Below are 26,476 nucleotides of genomic sequence, written 5' to 3' on the forward strand. Positions count from 1 at the left end.
AGATAGTTATAGATTCACAGGAACTTGTAAGAAATAATACTAAGATCCCGTGTACACTTTGCCCAGTTTCCATCAATGGTAACGCTTGCAAAAGTGTAGTACATCACAACCAGGATATCTACATTGATGCAACCCATCGATCCAATTTAGATCTCTGCAGTTTTACTTGTTCTCGTGTGTGTGTGCGTGCGCGCATGCGCGCATGTGTGTTTAGTTCTATGCAACTTATCACGTGTATAGATTTGTGTATCTACCATCACAATCAAGATACTGCATGGTTCCAATACCACAAAGATTCTTCTTTTATAGACATATCCATGTCCTTCCCTTTCTTCCTTTCTAATCTATATGTCCTTTATTTCTTTTTCTTGCCATATTGCAATGACTAGAATTTCTAGTACTATGTTGAATAAGAGTGGTGAGAGCAGACATTCTTGCCTTGTTCTTGATCTTAGAGAGAAAACATTTGGTCTTCCACTGTTAAGTATGATATTTCTCATAGCTGTTCTTTATCAAGTTGAGGTAATTCCCCTCTGATATTAACTTGCTGAGAGTTTTTTGTCATGAATAAATGTTGAATTTTTTCAACTGCTTTTACAGCATCAATTGATATGACCATATGATTTTTCTCTTTAGTTTGTTAATTAGTTAATTAACTAATTAATTTAGTTTGTTAATTGATAAGGTTGATGGTTCAAATGTTGAACCAACCTTGCATGCTTGGAATAAATCCCACTTGGTCATGGTGTGTAATTATTGTTCATGTTGTGGGATTCAGTTTGCTAATACCTTTCGGAAGATGTTTTACATCTAAGTTCATGAGAGATATTGGTCTGAAATTTTACTTTACTGGATTTATTGTCTTTGTCTGGTTTTGGTATCAGCATAATACTGGCCTCATAAAATAAGTTCGTACTCTTCTGTTTTCTGGAAGAGATCGTGTAAAATTGGTATTCATTCTTCTTTAAATGTTTGGTAGAATTTTTCAGTGAAATCCTCTGTTCCTGGAGAGTTCTTTTTTGGGAGTTTTTAAGTTATAACTTCAGACTCTTTAATGGTTACAGTACTGCTCAGTCGTCTGTTTCATTTTGGTAGTGTGTGATTTTCAAGGAATCAATCCACAAAGTTGTTGAATTTCTGAGTGTAAAGTTGTTGGTAGTACTTCCTTATTGTTTTTCTAGTGGCTGCAAAATATGTAGTCAGATTCCCTATTTCATTCTTTCTTCTGTTTTTTGTGGAGGTTTTTGGTCATTCTTCCTAGAAATTTATCAATTTTTTTGATTTTTTTTGAAGAACCGCTATCTTGTTTCATTAACTTTTCTCTGTTGTTTTCTTATTTTCAATTTCATGGATTTCTGCTCTTATATTTCCTTCTGCTTGATTTGGTTTATTTTGCTTTTCTGTTTTTAATTTCTTGGGGTAAGCACTTAGGTGATTGATTTGAGGTCTGTCCTCATTTCTGATGTAAGCATTTAGTGTTATAAATTTTCCTCTTCACACTGCTCTAGTTGCATCCCACATATTTTGGTACGTTCTGTTTCATCTTCACTGAGCTCTATACATTTTTATTTCCTCTGAGGCTTCCTCGTTGACCCATGGATTATTTAGAAGTGTGGCATTTAATTTCCATGTGTTGGAGATGTTCCTGCTGTCTTTCTGCCTTTGACTTCTAGCTTGGCTCCATTACAGTCAAAGAACACGCTTTGCATAATTTCACTTCTTTTAAATTTATTGAGGTTTGTCTTATGGCCCAGAACATGATCAGTCTCAGTTAAGGTTTCATGAGTTCTTGAAAATATAATGTGTATTCTGCTTTGGAATCTGCCTTATAATTATAAACTTTCTATAGCCCTCATCAGATTTTAGGATTAAAAGAGACAGTTGGTCAGGTGTAGCCTTCTCTTTTTTCAAAAAAAAATATTAAGGCTACCTCATCAAGTTCTGTGTGTACTGGGCCTGTCATAATTACAGGGGATTCATTCACCCATCTGTCCAACATACAAACGTGTATACGTACTTCCATTCCGAGGTTTGTAGAATACCTATTATGTGAGAGGTAGCCAGCTGCGTGTTGAAGGGGGAGCAGAGATGAGTAAGCACAGCCTCTGCCTTTAGAGCTCCCAGCCTAATCAGATCTGAGGTGGACAGGACTGAGGTCAGTGCCACTGAGGAAGGAGGTTGTTAGCAGTGGCTGCGGCAGCCCAGGGAGGAGTGACAGAAAATACCTGGGGGGGCCAGGTCAGTCTTGTGGAGGAGCTGAGAACCGAGGTCAGCCCTGATGGATGAGCTTTTGATGCCAAGAATGGTTGAGAAGAAACAGAACCCGTAAAGGCAAAGGGAGTAGAAGAGAGTGTGAGAGGGTATGAGGTATTCAGCTCAGCTTCAGTGTAGCCTGGGGGGTGGGGGTGACCCTAGAGAACAAGTTGGGAGCCGACCCAGGAGAGTCTCAACTGCTAAGTTAAGACGCTTGGACAGAGATAGTCTAGGCATTGGGGAACCACAGAGGGATTTCCCTTAGGGCTGTGACTTGAGTGTTTCAGCAGCTCTGTCTGGAGGTTTTGTGATGATGGGCTAGAGAGAAAGGTGATGCAATCTGGGAAGAAGGCAAGTAATTATGTGCACCTCTACACCAGCGGTGGAGCCAGCAGTAGGGGAGACGCTAGAGGCATGTCACAGAGAACTGGGGGCTGGTTAGACTTAGGGGGTGGGAAGAAGGGGTTCTGCAGATCACTCCACATACTTCAGCGTAGGTGACGGGGCAGATGGTGATGCCCGTGACTGAAAGGAGGGAAACAGGTCCAGGGTTAGGACGCTGGGTTTGGTCGGATCACACTCACATGGAGGCAGGTGTGGCCTGTGGGCAGCAGAGAGTCTGAAGCCGTAGGTTTGGGAGTCCTAGCGATGAGCGATCATGACCTTATTTTCCGAGGAAAATAATTGAGGGAATATAATTGAGCCCGTGGTCTAACCGCAGATGGAAATATCTGACATCAGTGCCATCCACCTAAGCGGATGCAGTCGCTTTGGGAATCAGGTGGGCGTAAGAGGAACGGGAGGCTCCCTGGGCGCTGGCCCTGTCGTGTGAGGGGAGGCTGGTCTGGGGACAGTGCAGGGGGTGGCGAGCAGAGGGACCTCTGGAAGAAGAAGGGACGTTCTCCTTGCTCGGAGGCTCCGTGCTCCACTGCTCTGTGGGAAAACACAGCCTAACAGCTTTACGTTTGCAAGCGGAGTGGGAGGGGAGAGTCCCCATAACTAAGGAAGGTGGTGGTGAACTCTAGGAGCGGCTATCAAGCCCCCTCACGGCCCTTCATCATTTGGACGTTTTCCTCTATTTCATTATTGAAAGAAGAGGCCAGGGCCGCATCTCAGCAACAACCATGGCCAGGTCCAACCGGATGTCAGGTTTCACTTTCCAGAGGACATTTGTTAAAAATAAAAAGTGGCAAAAAGCAGAGAACTTCTTCAGATAAATGAGAGAAGACTCCTGGCTGAATTCTTTACTAAAAAAGCCCTATTGTTGCCGGTTAAACAGACAGACACTGACTATGGGGAAACATCTCACAGTGCTGTGCAGCCAGGAAACAGAGCCTTAAGGGCCGCCAGGCCCGCCGTTCGTAAGGAAGAGAGAAATCAGGAATGTCTGGGGAATTGAGAAAAATGGCAGTGATGTCATCTTTTTAGAATTTTCTAACTGAACCACCATTTTTTTGATAGGCAGGGAGCCTGTTCATCCTACTTAGAAAGACAGAGCATCCTTGTAAGTAGGGACGATCTCACTGAAACGGGGGAGGTAGGGCTGCTGTCCGCTCTTGGGGGGGGGGGCGCGGCCTTTAAGAGAGGACTTGGGACTCTGGGTGCTGGAGAAATGGCCGCCATCGCTCTGTAGTGACGGCGCGGACGGCGCCATGGTTAGCCCCACGTCCAGCTGGCCTCCTTCTCCAAAGCTCTGATGAAATAAGAACTTGGGGCCAGGGTGTGTGGAGTGGGAAGCTCAGTAGAGAGGAAACAGAATATAAACGTAAGCCTGGACATTGCCAGCTGGTTCCAGCAGAGCTAGAGGACAGGACTATTTGGGCAGGAATCCAGGAAGCAGAAACACTGAGAATAGAAAAGGAACCAAAAGCTTTCTTTGCTGCTCTATCGATTGAAAAAAGAACAAGTCAGTGCAAAAATCCGTCAGACTGTCTTTCTGGAAACTCACAGTTGGAGGAGGATGAGATGGTCCTGACAGCCGTTCTCCTTTACCACGTTCCACACTCAGAGAGTGAAATGTGGGCTTCCCCGGTGGCGCGGTGGTCAGGAATCCGCCTGCCATGCAGGGGACACGGGTTCGAGCCCTGGCCCGGGAAGATCCCACGTGCCGCGGAGCAACTAAGCCCGTGCGCCACAAGTACTGAGCCCGCGGACGGCCCTGCGGTCCCCCCAGAGCAAGCAGGAGGCCCCCGTGCCAGGCCCAGCTCTGGGCTTGGTAGCTGTGCATCCTCGGGCAGTTGCTTCACTGCCCCGGGCCTGGCGTTGAACTTTACGGCCGCAAAGCCGGGGAGGGATCCGAGCAGATTCGTAATGTCCCTCCGGCTCTGAGAATCCGTGATCTTGGATCTGTTGAACTCCTGTTGTGGCCTCTCAGGCCTTTTCTCTCTGGTGTTCTTCAAAGTGACAGCAAGTTCATCTTAGAAATGACTTTATATTCTGATGGTACGATAACTGACAACTAGTAACGATAGCAGCCAACGCCCATCAGCATTTCTGTGGTGTCAGGACACGCTAAGCGCTTCCGTGTTTTATTCCATTCCTTCTCACGATTACCTTGCGGAGTGAGTCATTTTTATTTCCCCATTTCACAGATGAGCAAACTAAGGCTTAGAGAGCTTAAGTAATGCACAACCAGCAAGCAGAGGGGCCAGGCTTGAACCCCGCTGAGCCCAGCGTTCAATCGCAGCTCCGCCACTCTGCCCTCCTGCACTAGGAGGGGCTACGGTCAGGGAAACTCCAGGGAAACGTGCCGTTTTGCTGGAAATTTCTCGCGCCCGCCCTGCCCCTGGGGCCCCTGGGAAGAGTGAGTAAGGGTTGCGGCCTGGAATTCTGGATCAGGTCGGCAGGCATCGCCCTGCAGCCAGGTGTGGCCGGGACTGCCTCCGGGCCAGGGCTCCGGGCTCTGTCCCCACACAAGCCAGACACATGACACGGCTGCAAAGGCCTCTGGGGATGCCGGTGCACGCGGTTGCTTTCAGGATCCAGCCACCTGGTTGTTCCAATTAGATCAGATCAGGAGAAAGACAGAGAAGGGATTGTGTCTGCCTCTCCTGCTGCTGGTCTCTGCAGTTCTTGGTGAGGCCGGGATGAGGCCGAGTGAAATAATTTATGTGACCATAGCCGGGTCACCTCCAACACCTCGGACTCCCTGTCCCTTCTGGGTTTTCTCTGACATTTCCTGCGGGCTCTGGCCCAGCTCCCTGCCCCCTTCCACAGTGAGAACGTTCCACACAAATCTGACCAGAGAGTATTGGGCTGTCTTGCTAACAGACGTCTTTGTGTTTAATTGCTAGAACCCGGAGCTGTGGGACACCTGAGTTTCACGGAGATCCTGGACACGTCTCTGAAGGTCAGCTGGCAGGAGCCCCTGGAGAAAAATGGCATCATTACAGGTAAGGGTCTCAGTCTTCAGGTAGAGGAGGAACACGTTTGCCCCAACACGGAGCGATGGACCCAGCCCCAAGCAGCGCGGCTGGCAGCGCACGGGTGCCTGCGGCCCCTGCAGGGTGACTAGCCGCAGGGCGGAGGGCAGAGGGCTCGCTCGCCATCCCCCAGGCGGTGCCCTTTCCCGCCTGGGCTGCAGCCTCAGAGTTTGGAGATTGGCCTCCGCGCCTTATCTGAACAAGCCTCTAGCGCCTCCGGTCGGCAGGAATCCGTGTTTCTGGTGCGTCCTCTCGTGGGCCTTTCTCTCCCTTAGTTCTCACGGCAACTCGGTGAGGTGACTGCTGAGATTACGACTGTTTACAGCTGAGGAGGCTGAGGCCAGGCGGGTGGGGTGACCTTTCCTAGGCAGCTGTGCCCTGGGCGCCCCGGCCTGCGAGTGGCCAGGCCACGCCCCCGGTGCCAGTGCCAGGCCGCCAGCCCCCTCGGGACCCTCGGGGGACCTCAGGGTGAGCAGCGCCCGGGGACCCAGGGGCGCGGGGCTGGGCACCGGCCGCCTCTCCTCTCCTGCGGCGGGGTCTCTGGGGAACAGCTCACCTTGTAGGGCTTTTAATGATTTTATGTTGTAGAAGAGGTTTCTGAGAAACCTCTCAGGTTAAAGCTGAATTTAAATCCTAGTTTGGGGAAAAGAATCGCAGACTTGATAAAATCCGCATGGGCTTCGGCCTCGGGGGAGGCTGGGGAGGACCGTGTTCCAGCAGGTCAGGGCTCCCCTCGCACGCCCCTTCCCCCCGCCCACGCACGGGCATCGAAACACCCTCACGGGGCTGCGGGCGACCCCCGGGGGCTGCCTGGCGTGATCTGCCCCGGGCGGCCCTTTCCATTCAGTAGACAGCACTTGAAACGTCCCGCCAGCCACGAAGCGTTCTCACAGCGCAGGCCCCACCGCTCTGGCAGCCCTTCCTGGGGACTTCACGTCCGTCCGCTGGTGACCCCTCGGGAGCCGGAGCTGTGCCCGCCCCTCAGCGACTGGCCAGGTGGTCCAGCCGACCACCAATGCCCCTGGGGTCCCTCGTGAGCCCCGTGGCCCAGGAAGCGTGCTCACGCCGGCTGTGTGGTCAAGAAAACTGTCTGGGAATGAGCCGTGTGGACCAGGGGCGATCGGCTGTCCCCGGCCTGGCCACAGGGCCAGGGTCCCCTTCCTCCCGCCCTGTGTCCTGGGTGGCAGCACCACCTGTGGGCGCCTCCCGCGTGCAGGCCCCCTTAGCGTTCCAGCTCTTGTTTACTTTCTGAATGACCCGGCAAGGCGCGTCTCCTAACCCCGTCTGAGACCTTGAGCGATAATGTCCCAGGGTCACGCGGCCAGCAGGTGGCCGAGCCAGGACAGGGATGCCGCGTCCTCTCCTCCACGTCATCAACCCCTGGACGCGGGTTCGACCCACGCTGCTCACCCCAGCCCAGAGCGTCCCTGTCTCGGGTCCTTGCTCTCGGTGACTCGCTGGGTCCCTGGCCACGCCGCAGGCCAGAGAAACACCCAGCAGTTCTGCTTGCCAGGTGGTCAGGTGCACACAACTTAGTAAGTATTTCTATCCTAGCTCCTTAATAGCCGTTTGAAAAGAGAAGACACATTAATTGAAAGGAAAGAATATTTGCATTTCCTTCTCAAATAACCAGTTAGTTCCTGATGGGACGTGTGCGCCCCCAGGTCCTGCCCAGCTTCTCCAGCTTGGAATCAGAGTGGACCTGCCTGCCGAAGTTCCTGTTCCACGTCGGTTTTCACATTGTTCCTGTGTCCTTATCACAGCAACCACCAAAAACTCAGCTTTGCAAACACAGGGTGCATCCAGAGGAGTGCGGCGCGCTCTGATCCTGAATTGTGGCTCGCTCGAGCTGGAGGGCTGCGGGGGCCCCCAGACACGGGCGGGGGGCAGCACCACTCTCCCTGCAGTGCCCGGGGGACCGTGTTCCTGCACGAAACTCCCCCTTTCTCTCCCGTTACTCAGGAAACCTCCCGGCGTCAGCCCCGCCCACTCTTACCTGCTGGGTGCCCTCTACTCACCTGGACTCGACCAGACCCCCTCACAGGGTGGAGTCCTCGGGTCCAGATGGTACCTGAGAACTGACGCCGCCTCGGACCCTCACTGTTAAATGAAGTAAATTTACGAATCTAGTTCTGCCCTCAAGAAGCTGATGTTTTGAAATACCCACTTTAAATAATGTTAAGTCCAGGAATGGGGAAAAGTCACTATTGAAACTGGACCTCAAAACCCCACTCTGTTGCACGTTCTGAGGTCTCCGTAGTAGAGGACTGCGGTGCTGAGTACGTAATGAAGAAGCCCTCCTGTGGCCAGGAGCGGAAGGAATTAAACCAGGCGGGTGCCGGGGCGGAGGAGGGAGGTTGCAGACAGCAGGATGTCACTTTAAGGTACACAAAGGGAGGAAAAACAGACTAGTGAGAGGGAAGGCAAACCCAGAAGCAAATGCTTAGCAGGAGGCCCTACCACCTGGAAGAAGAAGGCCTTCGAGCTCAGGCCCCTCGGGGACCATCTGTGGCTGAATTAGAGTGAATTAGAGCCGTACCTACTGCTGATTTCAGAGGGGGCTGAGGTGGGGAGAGGCAGACCGTTCACCTCCGTCAGCTCAGGCTTCAGGGTTCACCTAAGTGTGCTGCGTTTCAGAAATCTGGCCAGGACCCCTCGGTGGACGCACTCCCCGGGCGGCAGGCAGGCCTCGCCCCCTTACAGACACACCCTCAGCCCCACCCTGCCCTTGGGGAGCACCGAGGTCTCCCCTCCAGTTTCCAGTCTTGAAGGAGCCCGCCGGGCGTCATCACCCGAGGGGAGCCGACCTCCCCAGGCTGAGCGGCGGGCACCAGAACTCCCGATGGGTGGTCACCCGTCACACCAGCTAATAGAGCTTAACGAACCCAATTTCGTGTTTTATTAAACAAATAATACAGGCAGCAGCTATATGTTTATTGTGGAACTCGGCCTTCGCAGCGCCGGCTGTTCGGAGCTGGGTCGCGCTGCCCCTGGGCCGGGAGCGAGTACGCAGTGGCGGCGCTGAGGGTCTGGGCCGGAGCTGCAGGCAGACGCTCTGCTCTCCTGTCTCGGGGCTGCGTTGTCCCACCACGTCTGGCCTGTGCCGTCGCCTTTCCCGCCCACCCTGTACGATGGGCTGCGGGGGAAGAGGGCCTCCCCAGAGGGGGGAGCCCGGCGGTGGTCACCTGCCAGGGACCCCTGCCCTCCGTGGGGCTCTCCCTGCCCTGGACGCTCTGCCCGGACACGCAGGGCGGCGCTCCCCAGGTTGACTGGGTTTCCCGTGGGGCACGCCGGCAGCACCCCAGAGGCCTTTTCCAGGCTGGAGGGAGAGAATTTTACCAAGTATAGCAAAAGAAAAACCGTGTTTGTGGGCAGACCTGGCCTCCAAAAGCCCCTTTCAGGAAACGTCTGCAGGAGACCAGCGACCGTCCCTCTGCGCCCGAGGCTGTTAGAGCAGCTGCCGGCAGCATGACGTCGGTCCCGCGTGCGGGCCGCTCTGTGTGCAGACGGCCCTCAGGAAACTGGGTGCCAGGAGCTCCCCTGTGCTGCCGGAAGGAGAGACGAGCGGCAGGGCCGCCGGGCTCGCGCGCGAATTGCCCACGAGCGCTCCCTGTAAATTCCAGCGTCCTCCTGTCTCCCTGCGTGAGCTCTGGTCTGTGAGGGCCGGGATGCAGGCAGACAGCCTGGGGTTGGATGCACTGCCCTCTCGCAGAGAGTTCACGCCGGATCCACGCAGAATTAGTTCTGAAGCTCCTCCGGTCGCTAGTCTCAGTTGGGCAGCTGTTTGGAGCAGGTAGGGCGCCAGCTGGAGGCCCGGCCCCTGGCTGGGGGCCCCCCGTTCCTGCACCGGAGCCAGAGGGACACTCACGGCCAGGACGGCCCGCTCGGGGCCTTGCCCACCACACGCCCACGTGGTCCCTCTGTGCGCGGCCTCCAGGCCAGCTCCCTCTCTGTGCTGTGTTTGTCACACCCTTTCCTGAGCACACGGGCGTCTTCAGTCGTCCGTTTGGTGGTGTTTGTAGCCATGACGGCAGCACACTGGAGTGTCAGTTTTGATGCCAGGAGATCCTAGTAGTTCTCTTCTGCTAAGGTGTTGTAATTGCTGTGCTTGGGCTCCAGGTTGCCGTGCAGAACAAAAGGCTATATTTTAGGAAATTTTGATGAAGAACAGCTTTTAAACAAATAAAATTGTCCGACAGACAAGGTTGTGACATTAACAACATACATAACGGCAAGCGTGTATGACAACATAACGACAGCCTTCTCCTCCTGTGCGTTCAGGGAAGACCCCGAGTGTCGTCACTCCATGTAGAGATTTATCAGGCTAACCCACCAAGGCCGGGACTGGTTTCCAGGTTTGCACGTCAGGACTTCGGAGGGCAGGTCGTGTGGAAGGAGGCTCCGTGGAGGGTGAAGAGCCTGGGCCGCTTCCAGCCAGTCCAGGAACCTCTGGTGGCACAGGCTTGCTCCTTTGTAAGGTAGGGGTCGTGATGGTCCAGCCTCAGGGCTCTGGCACGAGGTTGAGCGAATTAATGCAGGTGAAGTGCTCAGAGCATCACAGGAACATCATAAACACTCTGTGGATTTGAAGTTATTAATCCTCACTGCCCTGAAGGTTTCTCTTTTTTTAATTGCACAATCAGTTCCAAAAATCTGAACTGGCCAAAAAGACAGAACGGGTTGATTTTAGGGCACCGTGGTGTTCGTGCCGGCCCACTGAGAATGCGGGAAGCCAGAGGTCAGGATGGTCCCCGGGAGGAGGGAGTTTCTAAGGTCCGGAGTCGGGAGATGGTGAGTGGTTGGCCCCCTGAGAGGCCGCTGGAGCCGCGGGCCTAGTGGTCCCCACGGGCCAGGAGCGCAGCTAGGGCCTTCCGACGTGTGGCAGGGCCCCCTGCTTCCTCCACTGCCGGGTGCCCCGTCCGCCCCACCCTAGCACAGGAGCCCCCCAGCACACAGAGGTCGCCAGGCTGTGGGGCAGCAGACGGGCAGCGGCTTCTGACATTAAAATTTTATTGTTTTCAAAACACTGAGGTCCCGGGATGCTCTCCTCTAAATTCTTGTTTACCTGCGAGTGAGAGTTTCTCACTCTGTTTATTGCTTTCATCAGAGAGAGAGGAACAAGAAGACGCCTCCCAGTGTCTCTGTCTCCCCAGTTTATCGGCCGGGAAGACGGAAGAACAGGCGTTTTCAGCGCTCTGCCTTTGGCCCCGGGAGCGCCCTCCATCTCCACCTCCCTCTTCAGGAGACACTCTTAAATGTTCTCTAATCACAGAAGCCCCCTCTAAGGGGGCTGACCCAGGGGCTGGCGGGGTCTTTTTTCTCTGAGCCCCAAACTGCAATGGCTGAATCAATTGTGATCATGAGGCCCCACGGGACGATCCGAGTGCAGAGGAGACCAGATGTCGCTCGGAAAACAGGCTCGAAGGGGAAGGCAGAGCTGGAAGCGACACTCGTGCCCTGGGGGAGAGAAACTTTAAAGCAAAAAGTGTTTTCTCAATCATTTTGTAAAGGGAAAAGTGGCAGTGTTTCCACAAGTTAGTTGCAAGCCAGGAGCAAGCTGCTGATTTAGGGACCGTGTAGTGAAAATATCAGCTTCTAAAGATGGAAATGCAGATGAAGCTCGTCTATCATTTGACAAGAGAAGCTTGCACCGAGCACCGCAGGCTGCCAGCCAGCCCTCAGCCCCCTCCGTCCACGCGCCGGGGACCGAGCTCGCCGAGATCCCAGCCGCGTCCTCCTGCCGCCCCTGTGGATCCAGCGGCTGGATGGAGGGGCCCGGCCCGGGGTCTCGTTTCCGGGGGCTGTGGACTCGCAGTGGACTTCAGTGGGCCCGGCTGAGCTCCGGGCTCTTGCTCAGATTCTCCGAGACAAACGGGTGGCCCAGCCTCTGTCCCCGGGACCCCGGGACTCACCCTGTGCCCTCGCTTGTTTTCCAGGCTACCAGATCTCCTGGGAGGTATACGGGAAGAGCGACTCGCGGATGGAGCGCACTCTCAACAGCTCGACGCACGAGTATAAGATCCAAGGGCTGTCCTCTCTCACCACCTACACCATCGACGTGGCGGCCCTCACCGCCGTGGGCGCTGGCCTGGCCACCTCGTCCACTATCTCTTCCGGGGTGCCCCCAGGTCAGTGCGCTCGGGCCCTGGCGTCCCTGCTGCCGCGTTTCCCTGGGCCGTTTCTCACGCTCGGAGTTGATGGGCATCTTTTGTGCAGAAGTCCCTGGGGGCCTTTAAGAGGGGTGTCAGCTCCTGGCTCGGATGGCCGGGGGTCAGTGAACGTTACACTTAAGACCAGGAAGCACAAAACTGCATTCACGCAACAAAAGAGTGAAAATGTGGGTTTGAGGGAAGGAGTGAAGAGAAGGTAGGTGGCGGGGAAAGGCACAGGGGGGAGGGGAGCGAGGAAGGGGCGTGAAGGGTGAAGAGTCTGTCCACACACAGCAGGGCCGAGGGGACCCTGCTCGCGGGGCTTTCTGGAAGTCAGAGTCTCCTCCTAAACGTTCACCCTCATCCAGCTTTGGAAATTGCACTCAACTTTTTCTCTCCACAGTTTATGTTTAAAATGAAAGTGTTTTTCCAAGGAATTTACAAAATACGTGTGGGTGTGAGAGGATGTCATGGGGCCATCCGTTCAGTCCTGTAATTAAAGCCAGAGGGCTCTTGCTCTTTGAAAAGGTCAGTTGGCCTCGTTTTGGTCTTTGAGAAAAAAGCACAACGGCTTTGCTCCTCAGGCCCGGAAAGGCTGAAGCTGGTATTTACCCCCATCGCACCCCTCCGCGCCCAGTTAGGGTTTTGTAACCTAATTATTTTCTTGGAAGCGTGGCACACCACGCGGGACCCGAAGAGAATACAAAACAAATAAACTGTATACAGTTTTTAAAACTCCCCAGAGGAATAACCGCCTCTCCGCACAGGGGCTGTGTTTCAGGAGAAGCCGTGGGGTGGTAGAGAAGGAGGGAGTGTATCCTGTCCTCTGAGCGCTGTGACCCCACGGGGCCCTTTCTGCCTTCCTGGCCGTCAGGGGAGCCTGGAGCCCGCAGCGTCCCGAAGCAAGGCTTCCTGTCTACTGACAAGCAGTCACCACTGCCCTCCCTCGCAGGCAGTGATGCTTCTAGCGCTGTGCAGAGCAGCAGATGAGGGCCTCCCCCGATCAGTGCTGGCTCCACTCCCGCATGGCCGACTCCTGGGTCTGGGGTGAGGCTGCAGAGCTTGCAGTGGAACAAGCCCCAGGTGGCACCCACACTGCTGGTCGGGGGCCACACCTGAGGCGATCCGATGTTCTTTTAAAGATATTTTCAAAATACACGTATCCTTTCTTAAGAAAGAAGTCCTTGGCTTCCAGAGAGATGCAGTTATTCTGCGTAAACAGCCAGCTGCCAAGCACACATTTAAAATGTTGTTAGTGCTTAATAACCAGTGACGAGGAGATGACGACGGCACGTGATTTCATCTGTTAGACACGGCTGACGTACAGCGGCCGCGGTAACGCCGGGGGCACGTCCCTGTGCGTGACCAGGTTGTTCCCTGGACGGCTTGGACACCGTCCAACCGGGGCTGGGAAGTGGGCGAGCTGACTTCACCTCCGCCCCCAGCGTGACCGTGACCAGCTCTGTCCTGGACGCAGCGAAGCGCTGGAGGGGACACGGGCCCGGCTGTGCCGAGTGAACCTGATACCCAGGCTCGGGGGAGGCCGCGGGGCTGCTGTTGCTTCCCTGACGGTTCGGGTCACCTGTAGCCGGGGGTCCACCCTGGGGCAGGCCGAGCAAAATCACGTGATGACGATCCCTTTGGGGGCTGTGTTCCGTTTGCCGTGCTTAAAGTTTACATCCATCAACGACTGAAGAACCAGCTAAAGAATGCAGAGAGCGGAGAAATTTGCAAAAAAGAGTCACTTGTCCTTCGATTTAAATATTTTCCTCTTCAAATTCATTAGACGTGATGTGGAAAGGACCCTCGAGAGCCTAGCGATGCTGCCTGTGCAAATACTGAACTGATCACCAAAGAGGTCTTATTGTCCCTGTGTGAGACCTGGTCTTAAATACCCCAAACACGGGCGAGTTCAGAAGCTGTTCCTCAGATACGGCGCGGCCTGAGAGCCTTTCTCCTGCTCGCACTGCATCTTTTTCGCTTTCATTTCATCCTGCTGTCTTTCGCTAGAGTTTTTGCATCGCCCAATAACGTAAGAGCTCTCATATTGAACTCACAGTATCTCACTTCTGAGTGGGACGGGCTCCTTGTGGGGAGTGGGCAACCCGCCTGTGTTCAGCAAGGAGGCTTAGCCGCAGGCAGCCTGAGACGGGGGAGCCTCGTGCAGAGCCCACCCGCCCCTCGTTTAGCTGCCAGAGCAACCGAGCACCCGCAGAGCGGGAAGAGTTCTGCGCTCTCACCTGAATCCAGTTGTCTTGGAAACCAGAGCCAGGAAGCCTACGGCTCAGGACCTGCACACCTCCCCACGTCAAGCTGCCTGGAGACGCACGGGGTGCACGCTCCCCCCGCCTCTTTCGAAGGCGTCAAGGTCATTGTCAGAGGGAGGAGGGACGGTCGGTCCTTTGGGTTCTTTGAGGATCCTGGAAGAACCACCTTCGTCCATCCGCTCTTCACTCAACAAGTGTCTGCTGTTGAACAGTCCCCTGCTGTTCAGGGAGATGATGAGTGAGACGTGACCCGACCTTCATGGTTTGTCATCTGGGAGCCACATTCACAGGTCTCCAGTGACACGGCACGTGGCCTGGGGCCTGACGGGCCACCCCGTTGGAGTGGCAGTCATGCTGTGAGCACATTCCTGGAGAGCTGTGCTTCTCACCTTCGTGGTTGTGAAAACAAGCCCTGTTCTGATATAAAGGCGTTTTGGAGCTGTTTACTTGCTGATATGTTGATACCCTTCCTACGCTGTGACGGAATTTAAACCTCCACCTTTCCCCTCTCGTTTATCTCCAGAGCTCCCTGGTGCCCCATCCAATCTGGTCATTTCCAACATCAGCCCTCGCTCAGCCACCCTGCAGTTCCGACCCGGCTACGACGGGAAGACGTCCATCTCCAGGTGGATCGTGGAGGGACAGGTATGGTCTCCTTGAAGCCGAGAGTTGCAGTTTCCACAGAGTAACACTGGGGCCTAAAGTTGAGAGACGGTTGACTGATGCCTTTGCAGAGTGATGAGTCCGTAGCTGGAGCTGCCTCTGGGTAGTTTGGGAGGTGGTGATGTTTGGAGGAGGAGAACCAGAGACTGGAGGCGGCTGGGATGCCGGGGTTAGGGTGTGGGAAGATGGGGGAAAGCGGGATGTTAGGCTGGGCTCTTACTGGAGGGTGGGAGAAGTGATCATGGGGTGAGCATTCAAGTTGTGGTTCAGTATATGGTAAGTTCCCCCAATTTGATGGCATTGTTGGTTGAGATTCTTCTTTTAATTCTGTATCACAATTCGCTACCGAACAGACTAAGAGGATCGTTTGGTACAACTTTTCTCTCGGATGAATGAATGAATGAATATGCATTTGCTCAGCAATGTTTGTAGAGCGTGTTTATTTCCAGGCACTATGCTAGGCACGAGGGGCACAGTGGTAAACAAAAACAGACAAAGTCTGTGCCGTAAAGGAGGAAGGTCCTCTCTCAGGAGAAGGACCCTCAGGTTGCTGGGAGAGGAACATGCGCTTTACCTGTGAGGACGGCAGGGGTGCCGGATGGCTGGAGTGAGGGCGTGTAGGGAAGAGCCGGGGGCAGGTCACGGGGAGCCTGAGGGTCGACCTTAGGGAGAACTTTGCCTCTGACTCAAAGCACGATAGCAAGATAGCAAGCCCCACAGGGCTCGCGCGTCAGAGGGAGGGTCACAGGGGCCTCGGTGAAGCCCACCCACCCAGAAGCGCCTTGTTCTAAGAGCTGAGAAAACAGACAAAGACCCGCACGGTGGGGGTGGTAAAGTTTCCAAACAGTTATTGTCCGTAGGAAAACCCTAGCGATTTTCGTGACTGTGCTTGTGCTCTACTGCAAGACAATTCGCTTGGAAACTGGCCATAAATCAGGGCACGGATTCCATCTACATCTTCAAAACTTTCATTAAGCAACTGTTTCCAGAAACCTCTGCAGGATTCTGACAATGGGAACCAGCTATTTGGAACTGATCAATCAATGGGGCTGCAACAATTATTTACGTAGAAAAAAATCACCGTATGCCCCTACCTCCCATCAAACTGAAGAAATAAATCCCCTGGAAATGAAAACCAAAAGAATAAAAGCGAACTTTAAAACGCATCGAAGAAAATCAAGGAGAAAAATTGTGGGATCTCCTGGAAACCAGTCCTGGCGTCTCAGAGTCGGCCAGATGGAGCCGGGCGAGTGCTCGGAGGGACACAGAAGCCGAGAGTCTGTCCTTGGCGTCACTGGACAGCAGTACAGCTGGGCACGGTGAACGCCAAGGACACAAACTCCGAGGGCTTCCGAGTGGGAGTCAGGCCAGGCGGGGCCACAGGAGTGGAGATGCCCACCCCTCCGTGGCTCGACTCAAGATCTGCGTCTTGTGCTTCCAGAGCCGGACCTGGGAGCGTCCACACTCCTTCTGCCCTGGGTTCTGTTCGCCAGGACAGTCGCGGGCTCCAGGCAGCCGCAGGGGGTCTGGGAAGGGTCCTTCCTTCTGTCTGTCCGAGGAGAGGAAGCGATGGGGGAACACATAGCACTTCTCTGCACACTACGTTTGCTTCGTGCTTCTGTCCCACAACTGACCTATTTATATTTTTAATCTAAAACATTTTAAACATACCCAAAAGGAAGCAGCATGATCTAATGAGCTCCCACACACACCCATCACCCAGGCTCGTCTCTTCTCTTATCTAGATCCATCTAGTCCTACTTTTTATTGTGGCTGGAGTGTTTGGGGGTTTTGTTTTCAATTAAAAGAAATTTTACTGATGTATCGTCTATTCATACTATTACATTATTTTCAATTGTACAACATAGCGATTCAATGTTTTTATAGATTATACTCCATTTAAAGTTATTACAAAATATTGGTTATATTCACTGTGCTATGCATTAAATCCTTATATCTTATTTATTTCATGCCTATTAGTTTGCACCTTTTCTTTTTAAATTGAAGTATAGCTGCTGTACAATATTATATGAGTTACAGGTGTACAGTATAGTTATTCACAATCTTTAAAGGTTGTCCTCCATTTACAGTTATTATAAAATAGTGGCTCTATTCCCCGTGTGGTGCAACACATCCTGTAGCTTAGTTTGTGCCTCGTACTCCCCTGCCCCACATGCCCCCCCTTCCCTCTCTCCACTGGTGACCGCTGCGTATCTCAGACCACACGTCATTTTATTCCCACGTATTCAGCACTGAATGGGCACAAATTTCACAAGCACAGTGTTGAGCGAGAGAAGCCACACTCGTGATGTGAGTCCACAGGTACAAAGTCCCAGAGAAGAAAACATAATCTTGGGCGTTAGAGGGCTGGTCCCCTCTGGGGTCTTGTACGGGAAGGCTCTGGAATGTTAGGAATGTTGTCTCTCGGTCTGGATCTGGGCTGCACACCTGTTCTCATCCTGTGCACTTGTCTTCCTTCGATACCTTTACGTTAAACTACGGATGTATTTTCTCATAACGAGAATGCCATTATCACACCTGACAAAATTCATAAACATTCCTTCACATCATCTAATAAATAATCAGGACCATTCACATTTCCCCAGATTTTCCGAAAGCGTCTCTTTACTGTGGCTTTGATGAGAACAGGGTCCACACAGAGTTCACATTATGCATTTGGTTGTCGTGTCTCTTAAATCATTTTTTAAAAAATTTTAACAGCTTTTTCAAGGTGTAGTTGGCGTATCATAAACTTGACATTTCTCGAGTATACAGTCTGTTAAGTTTCGACACAGGCGTGCATGTCTGTATACCTGTAAGGCCCTCGCCACAGTCTAGATAGTGAGCAAGCCCATCGGCCCCACAAGCTAGCTCCCTTGCGCCCTTTGCAATCCTCCCTAGCACCCCCTCAAGCCCACCCTGTCCCCGCCCACCACTCAGCTGCCTTCTGCCACTAGAGATGTTGCCCTTTTCACCCAGAGCCCCTTCTGTTCCCCTGCCACTGCCTTGTTACAAACCCCAGTCCCCTGTCCCGTGGAACGCCCTCCATCGGAGAAGCATCTCCCATCTGCATCCTTGTAGTGTCACTTCACGTGTCCCCCTGCCCCCGTGTTTCCTGTAAACAGGAAGTTCATTCTAAAACCTCCATTGGATCGTTCCCACGTTGTCGTGGTCACTGTGGTGGAGAGTGATTCCGGGGCGGGGCTGGGGGCTTCATACGGCGGCACATCAGGACACATGGGGTCTCGGGACCCCCCTCTAGGGAACGTAGGGACACCACACGATCGGCAGCCTGGTCCCTGCCTTGTCCTCTCGTCAGCTTCGTATCCAGTGGTCTCACCCATCGGTGACCCTTGCCTGAATTCAGTGTTATCTACAGATACTCAAAAGGGCAACTTGCTATCCGTCTTTCCGCATTTAGTAGCTGGAGCTCTGAGAAGCAGCGCTACCCTCCTCCCTCAGGTCAGCTTGTTACCCTGAACACAGGAAGGCAGGGCGTTGCAGTGAGGAACCGGCTCCCAGTCACTCCCAACGTGAACAGGTTTTTCTTTCTTCCTTTTCTGCCCTGCTCTCTCTTTTCCTGAGTGTCAGTAGGACAGGACGGGTTTTCTTGTGTATTCAGTCTGTTTCAGTCACCTACAGTCGTCATTCTTTTTGAACCTAACGCTGACCCATCTTGGCCCGTGGGCAGCCCTTCATGTTCTAGGTGTTCTGACCTCACGATGACTGATCTTGGACGATTTCCTTGTTTCCTGATGCAGGGGGATTTCCCGGGAGCATCTTGCGCCCTCGAGCGCCGAGCTGAAGCTCAAACTGAGCCGCCGCTGCCTGGTTTCGTTCAGCGTCAAATCGTATTTAAAGGCCGTAACCTGGGCACTAAGGGGAGGGGAGGGTGCTCATTGCTGCTGACTGGTCATTGCTTCTAGAATTTTCCAGCGGATAGAGAGAGGAAACCCATGTGTTTGGAAACATCGTGAGTTCGTACTGATATTTCCAATTCAAATTTAAGATTACTTCACTTTGAATTTACGTTTTCAGTAACTTTTATACTAAAAGTGTGCTTTCTAGAAATATTAACAAAATTACTTATTTTCTTTATCCTGTTATTCTATAAAGAGTTTCAAAATTGCCACGTCCATGATATTGCCAAGGAGCCTGCTGAATGCCACTTATTTGTCCTTAGACCGTATTACACTGTGAACGTACAGTCAAAATACTGAGTCTGAATTCTTCTCTGTGTGTTTCTGTCACCAGCCTAATACAGATTAGCTTCATTCATTTCAGTGTCTTTGTTTTGTTCTTTTGCTTCAATTTTTAGAGATTGCTTTCTTTAAATATCATTTGTACTTTTTTTTTTTTTTTTTTTTTTTGCGGTACGCGGGCCTCTCACTGTTGTGGCCTCTCCCGTTGCGGAGCACAGGCTCCGGACGCGCAGGCTCAGTGGCCACGGCTCACGGGCCCAGCCGCTCCGCGGCATGTGGGATCTTCCCAGACCGGGGCACGAACCCGCGTCCCCTGCATCGGCAGGCGGACTCTCAACCACTGCGCCACCAGGGAAGCCCTTAAAATTTAATTTACTTTTGAGCACGTAACTCATTTGCATGATCTCAAAGTCAGAACTACTAGTTGTGTTCAGGGAAGTTTGTGTTCGTCATTCTCCCTTCACGCTGTTGCCTCTCTCCCCAGAAGCCCCACAGTAGGTTTCTGGCTGGTCCTCTTTTGTCTTTTGCAGCGTTAGCAATACACGTACCCGTGTCCCCCTTCCGTATGCAGAAGGTGCTTTGCTTTCTTCAGTTGAAGACACGTGAACATCACGTGCCTGGCGTGTGGTCTTCCCTTGTGTGGACGTGCAAGTCTGTGTGTTCAGCTGGTCCTCTGGACACCTGGGGTGTGCGTTCCTCTCCTGCTGCTGCCACAACGAACAGCCAAAGCCCAGTGGCTGGAACAACACAAGTGTGTTATCTCACAGCTTTGGGCTCCGTGGGCTGAAGTCCAGGTGTGGGCAGGCTGCGTTCCTGTCCGGAGGCTCTGGAAGGCCACCATCTCCTGCTCATTCAGGCTGTTGCCAGTGGTCCTAGGACCGAGCTGGCTGTCACCATCCCCAGCTTCTACGACCACCACGTCCCTCCCTCCACCTTCAGAGCCAGGCATGGCGGGTAGGTCCTTCCCAGGTTTCAACTGTCTCCTTCTGTCTCATCCCTCTGACCCACTCTGCTGCCCCACTCTCGCACTTTCCAGGACCCACCCCTGTAATCCAGGATGATCTCCCTATTTCAAGGCTCTTGACCTTAATCACGTCTGCAGAATCCCTTCTGTGTGGAGTAACTACCCACAGGTCCCAGGGATTAAGGTGTGGACACCTGGGGGGTGGTTGGGAGGATGCCTCAGGGGGCATTATTCTACCTAAAGGTGCTTTCAGCCTTTTGCATGCGCAGTTTGTGCTTTTGCCACTGAATCTTTGGGATAGGTTCCTAGGAACGGGATTTCAAGATCAAGCAATGAATGTATATGTAAATTTCCTAGACATTACCAAATCCCTCTGCTATAGGTTGTATATTTTGCATTTCCATCAGCAATATATATAATTTGTTGCCATGCCAGAAAAAATTGAAGTCTAATTTATCAATCTTTTCTTGCAAGGTTTTGCACTTCAAGTCTTAGATAGAAAGATTTTCCTCCTTCTCAGGTTAAAAAGGAATTCACCCAATTTTTTTACTACCAGTTCTGTGGTTTCATGTTTGCATTTAGGTCTCCATCCATTTGGAATTTGTTCTTTTGTATGGAGTGAGGTATGAGTCCATCTTTTATCACTTTGCAAATAGCTGTGCAATTGTCCCCAGAACATCTATTAAAAAGTCCGTTTTTTCCTCCTGATTTGTAGTATTAAATTCCCATATGCACTTGGGTCTGTTTCTGAACTGTTTATTCTGTTCTATTAGTCAGGCTGTTCGTGCTCTAACTCTACACTGTTTAATTAGAGAGGCTTTAAAATTTGTTTTAATGTCTGGTAAGGTCTTCCCAATCCCCACCAACATACATGCATGCACACGCACACTCACGCACACACGCATGCGCACGCACATGCACGCATGCGCACACGCACACACGCACGCGTGCGCACACACACACGCATGCGTGCACACTGCTTTACTCTCCTTGCTGTTGTCTTATGATATCGTCTTTCTATCCAGGAACATGATACATCTTTCCATTTGTTTAAACCTACTTCTGTCAGCTCTTTTCTTCCTGGCAAAAGCACTGGGCTGTCTATTCCCACCTTCACCCTGCTCCCAAAAAGGCAGGCAAACTGAGGGGCCATCAGCGTGCCTCAAAAACTGTGATCGGAAAAGTATGGACTGTGCACCAGCGGCCCCGGCCCCCCTTTTTCTTGCCCTCCTTTCCTAGCTCTGTGGTCCTGGACGTAACTTAACTTCTGCGCAAGCCCCGGCGTCCTCGTCTGTAAAACAGGGTCAGTAGTGCTGTTGCGAGATGGTCAGGAGGGTTAATCAATGTATGTACATTTTGGTACATTTTCTGACTCTGTTGCTGGCATATAAGATCACAGTTGATTTTTGATTTTTTTTTTTTAATTTAATGACCTCTCCTGTGTTCTAAGTGCTTTTACAAACATTAACTCATTTAAACCTCATACTGACCGAGAGGAGGCTGCTGTGACCCACTCCTGCAGACAAGACCCGAGGGACTCAGTTACGTCCCCGGACCACACGGCTCAGCCTGGGAGGGGATCCGGCTTGAGCGGCCTGGCCCCTGGCCCACACCTGAGGCTGCAGCTGTACCACCACCCGGCCTGGTGTGAGGGCCTCAGGGCCAGAAGTGGAGAATGTCTTGTTAGTCTGTTAATTCTTCTGTAGTTTTCTGTAAAGAAGTCACGTCACCTGCTGCTAGTTTTACTTCTTCCTTTGAAACCTTTCTTTCTCTTTTCTGTTTCTTGTTATTTATTGTTCTTAATGGGAGGGCTAGATCGTCCGGGATCATAGTGAACTGGAGCAGCGTTAGGACAACCTTTGTTTTATTACTAACTTTAAAGAAATTCTTTTAAGATTTTATTATCAAGTGTGACATTTACAAGACTTACGGGAGGTTTTGTGTGGGATTCTTGAGGCTTTGTTTTTGCAGGTAGTTTGTATTGGGTTCAGACGATGCTTTTCTAATCCTGGTTTGCTAGGAGGGGTGTTTTTTTGTGTGTTTTTTTAGGATTAAAAGAATCATGAAGAAGTTTAATTTTGTCAAACTGTTTTCTGCATCTACTGAGTTGTTCATGTTTTTTCTTCTTTCATCTGTTGCTGAGATGATTTATGTTGATATTCTAATGTTCGCCCGTCCCAGTGTTCCTGAGATAAACACAACGCGATGTTCATTTGGTTTGCTTTAGTTTGGGTTTAAGATTTTTGTATTCATGTTCGTAGGTGAACTTGGCTTTTCTGGTTGTTGGTTTGGCTTTCAAGACCAAGAGTTCGCTTTCTCACCAGTTTTCATAAATTCGGTTGGGATTGCTCTGAGGGGAGCTGAGAGGGAGGGTGCTGACGCCCTGGCCTTGCTGGTACAGACAGGAGCCTCGTGACCATCTTCCTAAGGTAGCCGGCGTTCTTCATCCCAGCCGCGGGTCAGCGCAGATTCCAGGACACACCAGCGCTCAGACCCCACCTCAGATCAATTCGTCAGCATTTCCGGCCGTGGGGTCCATCCTGTTTGTATGGAACTTCCCAGGTGACACGGGGGGTTGAAAAGGTACCACGTTTGCTGCTCTGGTCCTGCCTCGGGGGCCCCGTGCATGGGGCCTGGAGTAGGACGTGTCAGCGATCCGGCCTCTGCCCACGTCTCTTTCCAGAGGTTCCGAGGCTCCGTTCCCCAGGGGGGATGATCTGGGCAGGCTCCGTGCCTTTCCCCAGAGGTGGCCGTGCCCCTCCAGGCCTGCACCTGGTGTCTCAGAGTGGCCAGGGCAGTGCAGGTCCATGGCACGGGGCCCGTGGGTGATGACACAGACCCCCCGTCTGTGCAGCTCCTGGGCTGCCGTGCTCACAGCTAGCTCACCGCCAGCCTGTAGCCGTTCCTTAAAAGTTTGAGACTGCCCTGAAGTTCATTTTTACCTTTCACCTTGAAAGTATTTCAAAACCACAGAAAACCACCTGTCTCTCCATCCCCCTCACCTGGATTAGTTCCTCGGCCATGCCTGTCATTTCATGACCTCGACAGGTTCAGAGATCACAGGCCGTTCATTTCCTAGGATATCCCTCAATGTGGATGTGTCTATTTCTTCACGATTAGACCCAGATTATGCATTTTTGGTCAGAATGTCACAGAAGCGATGCTGAGTTCTTCACACTGTGTCTTGTGGGGTTTAACATGATATCAAAATGCCCCATCTTTGGTGGAGCTAATTTTGCTCACTCGATTGAAATGGAGTCCACCGGGTTTTGTCCACTGTAAAGTTACTTTTCTCCCTTTCACGGTGAATAAGTATTTTGTGGGGAGATACTTCAAGATTATGTGAAAATCTCATTCTCCTTTCCACTCACATCCCTAGTTTGTCATTCACCGATTATGTTTTGCCAGAATTAGTTAGTATAATGCGGCACGCACTTGTGACCTTTCTAATTCGATCATTTCTTCTACATTTATTGATTGGACTTTTATCGTTAAAAAACAAAAGAGCTTTCTCTTCTCACTTATTCATTCATTTATTTGTTTATATCAGTGTGGACTCACGGATTCCTATTTTATGTAACAGGTTGTAATCCGTTGCTGTCATTGTTTATGGTGATGCTCAAACTTTCCTACATTTGACCCGTGGGGGGCCCTCCAGCCAGCATCTGTGTTCTTTTCACGTGTTCCAGTTACTGGGAGTACCTCCTTACTTTCTGGCACAAGATGTTCCTGGATTATCTTATTCTTTTACCTTCCTTCCCAGCCATTCTCCAAGGAAACTTGGATCCTTTCAGTGGAGAGTGAAAGCAAGATCTGGGCACTAGATGTGCTCCTTGCTCCTGGGGTGTCGTAGCTCCCAGGCCCTCTCAGCGCACAGAGCTAGGAGACACACGTGCCCACGTGCATGCAGGTCTACCTCCAGGTCTGTCTCTATATCTGTCTGCACACACTGAGAAGCAGTAGTTGACAGCAGCACCTCCAAATACAATTCAGTAGCATCCATTTACTCAGGCTGCCCCCCTTTCCACATTTATACTAGCCCTGCTTTGCTCCCAGTATCCTCCTTCTGTTTACTTACTTGCTGAGCCCCCCATATGCGGCCAGTCCTTTGAGCCGGGTGGACACCTTCTCTGCACAGGTCCGGATAAGCTCCTTTGCCTTGGCCTTCTGGAAGGAAGGATGAAGGCTGCCCTAAGACTTTTAACTTGCAAACTTAAGTTATCAAAATCTAAAGTTAACCATTATCTCTGTCTTCCTCCCAGTGGTACAGGATTCTAAAATTCCTTCATTCCAAGTCATACTTGTGGCTGTGTCCAGTGTTCACGTCTTCCTTGTTTCCTACGTCCGCGAAGGCTCCGATGACAATTACCATCTTTTCTTACAGTCAGTGCTTGCTTAGCTTTCACGGCGAGTTTAGCTGCAGCTTCACTTCCCACCCTGTTGGCCTCCGGGCACGGACCTCGCTTCCCCTTGCGCCCAGCCATGCATCTGTTATGCGTCTGTTACACTCTGTCCGGCTCTGCTCTGGCTTTGGGGCCGGAGGCTTTTCGGGTTAGCTAGTCTGCCATATCTCCAGAACTGGAAGTCCCTTTGAAATAGTCTTTCTAAAATAGTTTAACGTTAGCTCAGCACGTCTAAAAATTCTGGTAGTGGTGCAGACAGTTGGAACTTCAAAACCGAAAAGGTCATTTTTTCTCCTGAAACGCGTTATTTGAACCATTTGTGTTTCAGTGTTCCTGGAGAGCAAGTGTTCATCTATAAAAAGCAGCTCAGCGCCAAACCCCAGGCGTGAGGGCTACAGGCGTCTCCTGGCCAAGAGGAGGCTAGAGGGTGTGTCGAGCATTTTGTCACTCGGTGGGTAGGGGCCCAAGCCGGCCCCACCCCAGAGCTGACTCGCTCGCGGCCCCTGTAACGACTCCTCCTGCCACGCGGACGAGGTGCCCCTTTCCTCCACCCTCTGCCCTGACTCCACCAGCAGGCTGCTACCTGGTTTACGTTGCACTAATCCATTCGCTCGGGCAAGTTCGTTGGAACTGGTTTTCAATCATATACTAAGTTATCCCAAGAAAACATCACAGTGATGTGGCAAAGGTTAGCGTGAACATCCATCCTGGGGCAAACGAATCCTGCTTTTATCTGTGAACGGTTCCTACTAACCTCGAAGGCAAATTACAGCAGGGTGTCCATTCAAATATCAATGAATGGGGGGCTTCCCTGGGGACGCAGTGGTTGAGAGTCCGCCCGCCGATGCAGGGGACACGGGTTCGTGCCCCGGTCCGGGGGGATCCCACATGCCGTGGAGCGGCTAAGGCCCGTGAGCCATGGCCGCTGAGCCTGCACATCTGGAGCCTGTGCTCCGCAACGGGAGAGGCCACAATAGTGAGAGGCCCGCGTACCGCAAAAAAAAAAAAAAAAAAAAAACAAATCAATGAATGGGCGTCTCTTTAAAGGCCTTGAAAGCCACTTCATTGCTAGGCCAGTGTTCGGTCATCTGCAGACTCAAGGCAGAGCATACTTCGACCCGCCCCCATCATCTCCTAAAACACACATGGCCCCGTCCAGGTAGAGAACAGACCTGCAGCCTCTGAGAGATCTTTCCTTGTGCCACCCTCCTGGCCTCATCACATTCCATGCATCGTCCTCTGACTCACCCCCAGGAGGGGCCACAGACAGGGTCCCTGAGGACATGTGGCACGAAGAGCGACACTGTCAGTGACACAGACAGTGCAGGCTTTGGGGCCAGAGAGCCCGGGCCTTGAACCCCAGCTCTGCCCCTCCCATTCGGGTCCTTCAGCTGTAGAACAGGAATGACGGCACCTGTCGTGCAGGCTGCTGGAGGACTAGAACATTTGTTTATGTCTATGTGTCTAAGATGTGCGTGGCTCTGCGTTCTATAGGCACGAGGTACTTTACAAGGAAAATCTCCTCTGAGAAGCCCGTCAGCCCCTCAGGGCAGTGGGAGGCCATGTCCATGTCATGTTGTCCCCCAGGAAGCCTCAGTGCATCACCGCTACTTCTCTGAGGGTGTCTTGGCACATTGCTGGTCCAGGCAGGCTCCAACTTTCCTAGAATCAACACGATGGGACCCTAGAGACCGTGACTGGCACAGGTGATGTCTTCTGGAATATTCCACACCCAATTCCCTTCAAATGGATGCAGGCCACACCCAGGCAGGCGCTCTGTGCTGCAGTGCAGCCCCAGCGTTCGCTCACCCAGTGTCTCACCCAAGAAGCGGTTGTCGCCTCCTGCCCTGTGCCTGGCCGCAGGCTGGGATCCTCGGAGGAGTGAGGCTCGGGGACACGCAGGCCAGCAAGAAGTCGGCCGCTTAGCGATTAATCACGTAGAAAGTGGGCAGGTGATTATAGAGGTTCGCTCAGGGTGCTGGTGGACGCCGAGGAGGGAGGAACGGAGTCCTTCAGGTGGCCGTAGAGGCCCACGAAGGGGGTGACATCTGAGCCCCGTCCCCAGGGACCTCGACAGTTAGCCAGGGCAGAGGACAGCTGAGCAGCCCCCGGGAGCAAGGACTGGGCTCCTGCTAAAACGTTCTGTGGCAGGA

The 26,476-nt window shown here is 52.3% G+C and overlaps 1 protein-coding gene across 4 annotated transcripts in view; it reads left to right on the top strand.

Annotated features, from left to right (window-relative positions):
- The window catches only part of SDK1 (sidekick cell adhesion molecule 1), an 826,998-nt gene that overhangs the window by 684,214 nt on the left and 116,308 nt on the right, over positions 1-26,476 (top strand). For all 4 annotated transcript variants that reach the window (XM_067705385.1, XM_067705387.1, XM_067705386.1 and 1 more), the window contains exons 20-22: positions 5,547-5,645; positions 11,612-11,803; positions 14,615-14,736. In XM_067705385.1, the coding sequence (XP_067561486.1) occupies positions 5,547-5,645; positions 11,612-11,803; positions 14,615-14,736 (413 nt within the window). The remainder of the gene's footprint in view (positions 1-5,546; positions 5,646-11,611; positions 11,804-14,614; positions 14,737-26,476) is intronic.

Source organism: Pseudorca crassidens, chromosome 15, assembly GCF_039906515.1.
Source record: "Pseudorca crassidens isolate mPseCra1 chromosome 15, mPseCra1.hap1, whole genome shotgun sequence".
NCBI lineage: Eukaryota > Metazoa > Chordata > Mammalia > Artiodactyla > Delphinidae > Pseudorca > Pseudorca crassidens.